This window comes from Oncorhynchus gorbuscha, linkage group LG26 (genome assembly GCF_021184085.1).
Source record: "Oncorhynchus gorbuscha isolate QuinsamMale2020 ecotype Even-year linkage group LG26, OgorEven_v1.0, whole genome shotgun sequence".
Lineage (NCBI taxonomy): Eukaryota > Metazoa > Chordata > Actinopteri > Salmoniformes > Salmonidae > Oncorhynchus > Oncorhynchus gorbuscha.
Window position 1 is genome coordinate 38,101,449 of NC_060198.1, and position 12,165 is coordinate 38,113,613.

General features: G+C 44.4%; 1 protein-coding gene across 7 annotated transcripts in view; it reads right to left on the reverse strand.

Moving 5' to 3' along the window:
• LOC124015975 (RNA binding protein fox-1 homolog 3-like) overlaps positions 1–12,165 on the reverse strand; it is a 459,039-nt gene that overhangs the window by 54,975 nt on the left and 391,899 nt on the right. For all 7 annotated transcript variants that reach the window (XM_046331482.1, XM_046331483.1, XM_046331481.1 and 4 more), the window contains one exon: positions 1,586–1,837. In XM_046331482.1, the coding sequence (XP_046187438.1) occupies positions 1,586–1,837 (252 nt within the window). The remainder of the gene's footprint in view (positions 1–1,585; positions 1,838–12,165) is intronic.

Sequence of the window (12,165 nt, forward strand, 5' to 3'; positions counted from 1 at the left end):
TTATCAGGAGTTAGAGAGAGGGAGACTTCTGCTAAATCCTCCTCTCTGATCCTCAACTACCTCCAGAAAGGGTGAATCCCAGGTTATGGCATATTTTATATAAGAAATATATTATGTATACTTTCACTTAATTTAAACCGCATGTCAACGTCTACCTGGTGGGCTCACATCGCTATAGTGTTTGCTCTGTCCTATTGGTCCAAAGTGTAGGCTGCTGAATATGCTGAACTCAACATATTTAACCATGACAAAAACAAGCTATGTAGAATTTTATATATTTAACTACGGAAAGTAGCTATGCAATATTCGGTATTTGACATATCAAATTATGAAAAAATAACAACACGGTTGAATTCAAGCTGTTTTAACTACATGGGAAAATGGTGATGTAATATGGTGAATTCAACATATTTTACTGTGGAGGAATAGCTGCATAGTATGTTGAATTTGAAATGTTCTACTATTGTAAAATAGCAGTCAGTATGGTGAATTTGACATATTCTACTGTGGTATAATAGCTGTCAGTATGGTGAATTTGACATATTCTACTATGGTATAATAGCTGTCAGTATGGTGAATTTGACATATTCTACTGTGGTATAATAGCTGCATAGTATGTTGAATTTGACATATTCTACTATGGTAAAATAGTTGTCAGTATGGTGAATTTGACATATTCTACTATGGTAAAATAGTTGTCAGTATGGTGAATTTGACATATTCCACTATGGTAAAATAGTTGTCGGTATGGTGAATTTGACATATTCTACTATGGTAAAATAGTTGTCAGTATGGTGAATTTGACATATTCTACTATGGTAAAATAGCTGTCAGTATGGTGAATTTGACATATTCTACTATGGTAAAATAGCTGTTTGCTGAATTCCCCATATTTAACTCAGAGTAAGTGTCTGTGGATAATCCTGGCTTAGCGGCTGCTCCTCAGGAGGCAGTGCAATATGTTGAGGGACATTCTCAGAGGTTTATATACATTTACAGCTAATTAGCTAATTTGACCAATTAGGCAGGGCTTTTTGGCTGGCCTAGCCCAGGCCCCTGCAGGCATAGAGTGCAACCTTCCCTCCTCTCCTTTCCACTAACTCCACAACCAAATGGATCAGGGGGAGGGCTTGTCCCCCTTTCACAGAGCCTAAATGATTCATGTGTACAGCATGTTGAATCTCACTGTCGGAAATAAATAAAACCCTTCAGGTTTCCACGTTTTCCAGAGAGCCTGGCTTCTCAAAAATGCACTTTGATTTCGCCACAACGTTTCCAGTTAAGTTCAATCAACTCCAACTCACGCAGAATCAGCTCCACTCTTTGACATCTTCATGTATTTGCTGACATCACAGTCTACTCCTGCACCCTTGTACACTCTGGGTAGTTGTGTATAACGTTAACGATGCCTAACCTAACGAGCCGAGGCACAACCTTATGACCGTCATATGTAATATTCCACCCCTTCCTGCTCCCAAGCCTTTATTAGCAACCCTACTGGTAATGAGGTTCCTTAAACACCTCCGGTCATCAACCTAATTTAAGATAATGCCAGGTGTGTGTTGTGTTGTTGAGCGGTACTGACCGGTACAGTCGTGTTGGCGGTGATGGCGGGCGTGTTGTTGTCGGTGCCCGGCGGCTCACTGTGCGTCTGTGTGGGGGTGTAGAGGGTCATGGCATGCTCGGGCACCCTGTTCTGCCCGGTGTAGTCCTGCGTGGGGAGGGGGTGGGGTGCCGCAAACTCGGCCGGGATGCCATTCTGTGGGGGAGGCGGGTACTGGGCAGGTGTGTACGGCTGGGCCATGGCTTCTGGGGGGTTGGTGGCCTCTTGGTTACCCTATTAAGACAAAGAGGAGAAGACAGTGTTACATTCATTGTTCCACATCACTTGTGATTAAAGTTACATTGTTAGAACAGCGGAGTACGTTGTTAGTAGTACTAAAGAACAACGCAGCATGAAAGCATGCTGGTTTCCCCTGTGCTTTGGAAGTAGCTGGGGAGATGAAGAGTTGTCCTGCAAACTAAGTATCTCAGGGAAATAGCTATCATATCATATTTCACCCCAGATTAGAGGATCCCTTGATCATTATTAATGAACATAGTTTATGGTGTGTAGAGCACAGCTCTCTGGTGGTGGGGCAGGAGCTAGGAGGAAACTCAATTGCACTCATGGCAAAGCGCAAGAGGAAAGATCAATTAATTGATACAATTTTGATTAGAGCCTTTGATTCAAATGACAGGTCGGTTATAGGAGCAGATGATTCCTTTCTGTGTTCCACTTTTCTGCTTTGAACACCTACTACCTGCATCTTACTTGATATATCTGTCCTGTCCTCACCCCCTCCCTCACTCATATCCCTCTTTCATTCTGTCCTACTCGTCTTGTTCGGTCTCTGTGCTCCTGAGTGACTTAAGTGACAGATGGCTGGTAGAGACGTGGCAGGCGCTTTGCAAACCCTTTCTCTCGTGTGGGCGCTTAAGATGATGAGCTGTTGAATTAATGGACTTTTCTGGCTGGTGCACATTGTTAAGCAAAGCAGTGGTAGGACTAGAGGAGAGCATGTCTTATTGTTCTACCACACTGAGCCCTGCTGGAACAGATACCACACCTCTACATTAAAAACCCAACAACTGTGTTTTAAAAACGGTGAGACAATACCGGCAGAATCCAATAACACATTCCCACCAAATATCCCCAATCAAATTTGAAGATACAGATCACAAGAGCTGAACGCATAACTCCTCCGATAAGAGAAGACAAAGAGGCTTATGGGTAAGGGGGAAAACAATAACAGTAAACAGATAGAGAAGTTTCTGTCTCTTCCAAGCCTTAACTGGCTCGGGACGGAGAGAGGAGAGATAAATGCTTTTTATTCCTTTTTTCTCACTTGTGTGCATTGCTGTTTGGGCTCTATGTTGCAGGCTTCCACAGACAGCCGTAGCTAGTTGGGCTGGAGGAGGAGAGGAGGCCTGTGCTTTAATGAGGGAGGGGAGCCGTGCAGCATAGCGCCCAGCGCTGTAAATGTTTTGGAAACAATGATACACTGACGTGTTGCCAAACAAACCACAGTCCAAACCACTTGGCCAATTAAGGAAATGCCTCCATTATCTAAATGAAAAAAGAAAGGCCCTTCAGCCTTGGGAGATGAGGAGGATCGACCAGCTTCAAAGAGAGGCCACAGTCTCAAGGCCTGGGCCCTCAACACCTCCGTGACCTCACCTACCCTGCCTACCTCCATCTCTCTCCTCTTACATCCCCTCTCGTTCCCCCCATCTCTTTCTTCCCTCCTTCTTCGTGCTGAAACTTTTTTAATCTCTCCCCTGTGCTCCTGTGCTCTACTTTTCATCTCCCTCTAGTCATGGCGTTATATAACCCACTTGCATTGCAGGGCATCCTTATTCAAGTCGACTCTTGATGTCGGCAATTTTAAACTTTTAAGCACCCACTTCAAGGAAGGGGGCTGGTTAGCTACCTAAAAACGGAAGCTTCTCATGGCACAGCAGCAGCTGAGACCTTTCACATAGTTTCCCCATGAACCGGTTCAAGTGGTCTAACATCAACAAATCAGTTAGGAAAGAAAGCTTGAGTCCAGTTGACAACAAGGCATATATGAGAAACAGTTTTCACACCATATGGGAGATCAAGGCTACATTAGAGGATTCTGTTAGACATGGCGAGGGACAGAGCACCAGTGTACTTGTGTCACGCCTATTGTTCTTGGAGCATAAAACAAGGGCATGGGACTGAAATAAAGCCATGTGACACACAACACTGGGTAACAGCCTGGAGCTGGGAGGGAGAGCGAAAGTGCGCGAGAGAGAGAGAGAGAGAGAGAGCGAGAGAGAGAGAGAGAGAGAGAGAGAGAGAGAGAGAGAGAGCGCGAGAGAGAAAGAAAGAAAGAGAGAGAAAGAAAGAGAGAAAGAAAGAAAGAGAGAGAGAAAGAAAGAGAGAGAGAGATGCAGCAACAAAGTGTTGTACTGCATTATACAGCACCACAGCACTGTTTCAAAGGGCAGCAAACCAAAAGCAAGGAGTGGGGATCTATGGGTGTGAGTAGAGAACGGGGCTCATTAGTGAAACACAAAGTAACTCTGGCTCTTGTATGATCTTCCCCTTCTCTCTGATGTATGTGACAAACAAGTTATTCAACTGGAAATGAACTAGAAGAGAAAAAAGGGCCCATGCAAATCAGCAGCGCTGGTCCCGCTGTGACCGCACATCCTTTTAGCTGGTGATAATCCACAGTGCCTGATGAAAACCCCCACACCATATCAACCATAATGCTCCCAGGCGCAGGTTGCAGTTCCCATCTCTCCCATCTCTCACGGCTCTGACGGGGAGACGTTAAGTTATGGCCGGAGAGAAACTGCTCCTAGTCGTTCGTGTGGTGTTATGAGGCCCCGGGCGGCAGGCGGTGTTCGTCCACCTGCAGGCGTGTTAACGATGGACGAGCAGGTCCCACCGTGGTAATTCAGCGCCCCCGCACAAGGCCAGACGGTGGGAGTTAGCTAAACCCCTCCTCCATCGACAGGACCAGGGGGAATACAGGAATCCAGACAGAACGCCCAGTCTGTATCGATCTCCTATCTCTCTCTCGCTCCCGCTATCTCTTACTCCCACATCTCTCTCTCTTCATCTCTCTCCTTTACCCCTCAACCCCTACTACAGAAGAGCACAATAAAAAACACTCTCTTTAATGTTAAGCACTCTCCCAGTGTAAAATTGGATTGAAACCCTTACTTAACGAAATCACTTTTGGTACCAGAGTTTTTGTTTTTACAGTCAGCATTAGGCAGCCCTGTCCAAGGTGCAGGGGGGCGAGGAGGTTGGGCAGGCCAAAATGGCTTGGACTTCCAGACCTGCTCGTCTAGAGAGAAACACAGGGCAATGGACAAGTGGAGAGTGATGCTACTGTAATGCTAATAACTGGTGTTAGCTCTTTTGATGATGGAAGCTCCATTTAATCTCCATGGATACATGGGTAGAGTTCTTGGCAAGTGGCCAACGATCTCTGATCTCTTCAGCAAAGCTGCTGGGGACTTGCTCTCTGAGGTAGGCAAGGCAGAGTTAAGCTGAGCACATACAGTAGCTGGGAAGAACTCATATCAGCAGAGTGGTGTCAGTTCCTGTACTGTGCATGGGAGGTCAGAGGGTAAAGCTAAGGCTAAAGACAGTAGGTGACTAATTGGGTTGCATTGAATCCAGGTGGAAATCACTCAAATGGGAGCCATTGATGATATCAGCTATGGACGTGTGATGGAGTGAGCAGCGTTATGACTTTTAAATAGACAAACCGATTTAGCCACTCAGACTCATGTGTTTTGTCTTGTTTTTTTAGGGGGTGGATCAGCTTTTATATTGTACAGAGATTGTTGCTTCCATCAATGTAATTGTCTGCATCATTTCCAGTCCCTCATATATTTGTTGGGTAAATACATACATACATACATACATACATACATACATACATACATACATACATACATACATACATACATACATACATACATACATACATACATACATACATACATATTCACACATACATACACACACACACACACACACACACACACACACACACACACACACACACACACACACACACACACACACACACACACACACACACACACACACACACACACACAGTTTAAGTCGGAAGTTTACATACACTTAGGTTGAAGTCATTAAAACTAGTTTTCAACCATTCCACAAATTTCTTGTTAACAAAATATAGGTTTTGGCAAGTCGGTTAGGACATCTACTTTGTACATGACACAAGTCATTTTTCTAACAATTGTTTACAGACAGATTATTTCACTTAGAATTCACTGTATCACAATTCCAGTGGGTAGAAGTTTACATACTCTAAGTTGACTGTGCCTTTAAACAGCTTGGAAAAGTCCATAAAATGATGTCATGGCTTTAGAAGCTTCTGATAGGCTAATTGACATCATTTGAGTCAATTGGAGGTGTACCTGTGGATGTATTTCAAGGCCACCCTTCAAACTCAGTGCCTCTTTGCTTCACACCATGGGAAAATCAAAAGAAATTAGCCAAGACCTCAGAAAAAAATGTGTAGATCTCCACAAGTCTGGTTCATCCTTGGGAGCAATTTCCAAAAGCCTGAAGGTACCACGTTCATCTGTACAAACAATAGTACGCAAGTATAAACACGATGGGACCACGCAGCCGCCATACCGCTCAGGAAGGAGATGAACGTACTTTGGTGTGAAAAGTGCAAATCAATCCCAGAACAACAGCAAAGGAACTTGTGAAGATGCTGGAGGAAACAGGTTCAAAGGTATCTATATCCACAGTAAAACGAGTCCTATATCAACATAACCTGAAAGGCCGCTCAGCAAGGAAGGAGCCACTGCTCCAAAACTGCCATAAAAAGCCAGACTACGGTTTGCAACTGCACATGGGGACAAAAGATCACACTACTCTGGTCTGATGAAACAAAAATAGAACTGTTTGGCCATAATGACCATCGTCATGATTGGAGGAGAAAGGGGAGGCTTACAAGCCGAAGAACACCATCCCAACCGTGAAGCACGGGGGTGGCAGCATCATGTTGTGGAGGTGCTTTGCTGCAGGAGGGACTGGTGCACTTCACAAAAGAAATGGCACCATCAGGAAGGACAATTATATGGATATATTGAAGCAACATCTCAAGACATCAGTCAGGATGTTAAAGCTTGGTCACAAATGGGTCTTCCAAATGGACAATGACCCCAAGCATACTTCCAAAGTTGTGGCAAAATCTCTTAAGGACAACAAAGTCAAGGTATTGGAGTGGCCATCAAAAAGCCCTGACCTCAATCCTATAGAAGATTTGTGGGCAGAACTGAAAAAGCATGTGTGAGCAAGGAGGCCTACAAACCTGACTCAGTTACACCAGCTCTGTCAGGAGGAATGAGTCAAAATTCACCCAACTTATTGTGGGAAGCTTGTGGGAGGCTACCCAAAACGTTTGACACAAGTTAAACAATTATAATGCAATGCTACCAAATACTAATGGAGTGTACGTACATTTCTGACCCACTGGGAATGTTATGAAAGAAATAAAAGCTGAAATAAATCATTCTCTCTACTATTATCCTGACATTTCACATTCTTAAAATAAAGTGGTGATCCTAAAACAGGGCATTTTTACTGGGATTAAATGTCAGGAGTTGTGGAAAACTGAGTTTAAATGTATTTGGCTAAGGTGTATGCAAACTTCTGACTTCAACTATACATACATACATAAACATTCATACATACATACATACATATACACATATATACATATATATACAGTATATCACAAAAGTGAGTACACCCTCACATTTTTGTAAATATTTGAGTATGTCTTTTCAACACTGAAGAAATGACACTTTGCTGCAATGTAAAGTGGTGAGTGTACAGCTTGTATAACAGTGTGAATTTGCTGTCCCCTCAAAATAACTCAACACACAGCCATGAATGTCTAAACCGCTGGCAACAAAAGTGAGTACACCCCTAGATGAAAATGTCCAAATTGGGCCCAAAGTGTCAATATTTTGTGTGGCCACTATCATTTTCCAGCACTCTCTTAACCCTCTTGGGCATGGAGTTCACCAGAGCTTCACAGGTTGCCACTGGAGTCCTCTTCCACTCCTGACGACATCACAGAGCTGGTGGATGTTAGAGATCTTGCACTCCTCCACCTTCTGTTTGAGGATGCCCCACAGATTATCAATAGGGTTTAGGTCTGGAGACATGCTTGGCCAGTCCATCACTTTTACCCTCAGCTTCTTTAGCAAGGCAGTGGTCGTATTGGAGGTGTGTTTGGGGTTGTTATCATGTTGGAATACTGCTCTGTGGCCCAGTCTCCAAAGGGAGGGTATTCATGCTCTGCTTCAGTATGTCACAGTACATGTTGGCATTCATGGTTCCCTCAATGAACTGTAGCTCCCCAGTGCCGGCAGCACTCATGCAGCCCCAGACCATGACACTCCCACCACCATGCTTGACTGTAGGCAAGACACACTTGTCTTTGTACTCCTCACCTGGTTGCCGCCCCACACGCTTGACACCATCTGAACCAAATAAGTTTATCTTGGTCTCATCAGACCACAGGACATGGTTCCAATAATCCATGTCCTTAGTCTGCTTGTCTTCAGCAAACTGTTTGCGGGCTTTCTTGTGCATCATCTTTAGAAGAGGCTTCCTTCTGGGACGACAGCCATGCAGACCAATTTGATGCAGTGTACGGCGTATGGTCTGAGCACTGACAGGCTGACCCCCCACCCCTTCAACCTCAGCAGCAATGCTGGCAGCACTCATACGTCTATTTCCCAAAGACAACCTCTGGATATGACGCTGAGCACGTGCACTCAACTTCTTTGGTCGACCATGGCGAGGCCTGTTCTGAGTGGAACCTGTCCAGTTAAACCGCTGTATGGTCTTGGCCACCATGCTGCAAGCTCAGTTTCAGGGTCTTGGCAATCTTCTCATAGCCCAGGCCATCAACAATTATTTTTTTCAGATCCACAGAGAGTTCTTTGCCATGAGGTGCCATGTTGAACTTGAGTCAGTATGAGGGAGTGTGAGAGCGATGACACCAAATTTAACACACCTGCTCCCCATTCACACCTGAGACCTTGTAACACTAACGAGTCACATGACACCTGGGAGGGAAAATGGCTAATTAGGCCCAATTTGGACATGTTCACTTAGGGGTGTACTCACTTTTGTTGCCAGCGGTTTAGACATTCATGGCTGTGTGTTGAGTTATTTTGAGGGGACAGCAAATGTACACTGTTATACAAGCTGTACACTCACTACTTTACATTGTAGCAAAGTGTCATTTCTTCAGTGTTGTCACATGAAAAGATATACTCAAATATTTACAAAAATGTGAGGGGTGTACTCACTTTTGTGATATACTGTATATATATATACACATTTTTGTTTTGAATATACCTTTGTTATTCCCCGCAAACCCTACCAGCCCTCCCCCAATTGGAGTAAACTAATAAAGGCTCACTTGTTAGGGACTGGAAGACCATGAAAAGGCCTCTACCACACAGGTTCATCTGTCACCAGATCCAACATCAGACCTGTTACAATATTAGATGATCCGTTTGAGATGTTGAACTACAAGAAAACCAGGTGAATATTGAGAATGTGTTCCTTTCTGGGTGATTCAGCATATATGTGTGTACTGTAGTCTACATTAGTTACTGAACTGGCATGTTGACAGGAACCCTTTTAAATGGCTCAAGTCTACAGAAACTATCCAGTGCAGTGAGTCCAAAGGAGAGGAAGGGAAAGAGTGTGGAGTGTTTTATAGCGACAGCACAGCTCCAAGACATAGAGAAGAGAAGCACTCATCTCACTTTAATGACTCCCTCACTGAGAGGAAGGCACACTTGTGACAAATCCCGTTGGGCCATTGCAGCAGAAAACAGAGTGGGGACAAATGGAGAGTGTCTCGTAGCTCAACAGTGGCCAACGTAGAGCATGCAACACACACGAAACACAGCGAGGACTTTCAGCCAGGCGCATAAAATCCCCTGGTTGTTTTCGTCCCGGCTACTGACGCCCAGCTAATTGAACCCCAACAAACAGACATGCAGAAAAAGCAGGCAGGCCAGTGAGTCAGGCCTGGGATGATTTTCAACATTCAGCAACTGGCAATCGTTTTGTCTTAACAGGCACACATAAATAAAGCTTGAGTCTAGCTAGGTCCATTTTAATCAGGCAAGCCATATGATCGTGCTCCAACACTGCGTTAGTGTTAGCAGCGCTAGCATCTCACCAGAGGCTGCAGCCAGCCAGGGAGACCCTGTTTAATTACAACCACCTGTCAACCATTCAAGGTGAGTCTGAAAGCCCAACTCAGATGCAGAGGTAAACAACAACACAACAAATCCTCCAGTTGGGTTTCTCATGATGAAGCAGATTTCCGGGCGCACCGGCTGGCTTTTCCCCTCATTGTCTTCCAATTACAGTGAAACTTTGGGAGAGACAGAGGGGAGAGACAGAGGGGAGAGACAGAGGGGAGAGACAGAGGGGAGAGAGCATGGAGAGGTTGAATGGCAGCGGCCCAATTGAATGCAGATTTGAAGCCCCTGAGAAAAGCTGTTGCATTCCCCTAGCTACTCCCAGTGTTCTTCCATACCACTCTTCAGCGGGGTGGGATTCCAAATAGGCTAGGCACAGCCTTATTATTTCCCTTCACATTTCCTCTCTTGCCAACTCTCATCTCTCAGTTGTTCCACCTCATTTGTGGAAGAATCTATCCATGAAGTTAAATACTGCATCTACACTCGGCCCTCCAGAGTGAATTGAGATTTTCTTTGCACTCTGTTCTATTTATTTTTTCTTCAGGAGCCTTAATCGTTTACACGTCACATATGTTTCATTGCTTCTAACATGATTTTTCCTAATTATTTTGGAGCATTTATTTGTGATTCATGGCGTGTTCACGCACTAGACGGAACCAGGAAACTCAGAAATTGAACACAGCAGGTGTAGAACTTGCAACCAGTTAGCAAGTCGGAAATTTCAGAGTTTCCTAGTTCCAACTAGCATGTGAACGCGGCTTTATCCTTGGACAGGGTATTAAAGGGAGAGTTCATTTCCCTCTATCCCTTGTTGATTTCTTTATTACATTGCTGCCGCACTGCACAACACCACACACCGAGCCTCAGCCTGTGCTGATCGAGATGGGACTGCTCTTAGCGTCTGCTGTGCTACGACTAGCAAGTGTTACTATACCTCAGAGACGACTGGAGCGCCACTTAATAAACACAGCAGACAGAGGATCACTTTGAACTCCTGTGACATGTAATGAACCTGTCCGTCTCCTCCTCAGCCACCCGCCTGCTGTAGCAGCCATGCATGGGTCTGATCTGTCTGGGGCTAGAGAACGGTGCATTAAAAAGCTCCTAATAAACCAACAGGATCTTTAAAAACAACTATCATTTACAGATGATCAGACCCGCCATGTTTTCCCCACACCATAAAAGCAGATAATTGCCTCTTTCAATGTTGTTGCCTTTTTGTTGCGTAACAGACATTTTACATCGGGGACTAATTATTCCAGACTTGTTGTCGGAATTCAAATAGACATGTGGGCTGTGTGTCGTTTTTAAAATCAACTAAGCCCACAGGCGTTGCTTTAGACCGGATCAAATGTACTACAGTAAATCTCAGCCCGATACACGGTAGTCTTTTTTTCTCAACTGTCCTTCTCATGTATCAAATGACATGATCAGATTGATATTGGTATACCAATACACATGTTCTAAATTGATAAGACTCTTCAATTTCTAGAAATTGCTATTGGTCACGGAGATAAAGACCTATCTGAAATGAAAATTGATGAACCGTTGATCAGGGACATTCTTTTGATTCTGGTCATATACGTGTGAATCAATTCTCGTACCGTGCCGATCCACTGATCTACACCAGATCTAGTTTAGCTGGCAAATGATTATTTTTCTACTGTAATTCAACACTGTTGAAGTGACACCAACATTTGGTTAGGAACCAGCTGTGTGCCATTGTGATGTGGTCTCTCTTTGAGGGTTATGATAAGAGGCCAGACTGCCTCATGAGAGACAAATGCCAACGCTTAAACATGCAGGAATCTTAACATGACATTCGTTGACCGCTGTGACAATGGCAAACATATGCAAATGAGACAGAGTGTCGCTCTCATCATGACCCTGTCACTGAGACACTGACCCCTCCTACTGTAGAGAGAGAGATAGAGAGAGAGAGGGGAGAGCAAACGCAGAAATAAAAAGATCCTAATACCAGGGAGCAAACAGGTAAAAGGCACCATTTACACTGTCTAACTCTTGTCTTCCTTTTCTCAGCTCTATTCTTCCTCCCTTTGTAATCCTTCTCTTTGGTTTCCCTTTGGCTCGGTGGGTTTCTCTTTGCTCTGCGGAGGAGGGCACGGGGAGGGGAGGGACAGATTTACATGGGCCATATTCTTTGAAGTGAACATGCCTACTACTCCCTGCTGTAGCCCAAGCTCATCTAATCAGCAGCTAATTCCAGTTATTAAGATTTGAGAGATAACTTTGATTCATCACAGTCCATCTACCCCAATCGGTTAATCACTGTCGTCCTAAGCTCTTTTTTAGTCCTCCTTTTGTTTCCAGCCCCTCTGGCAC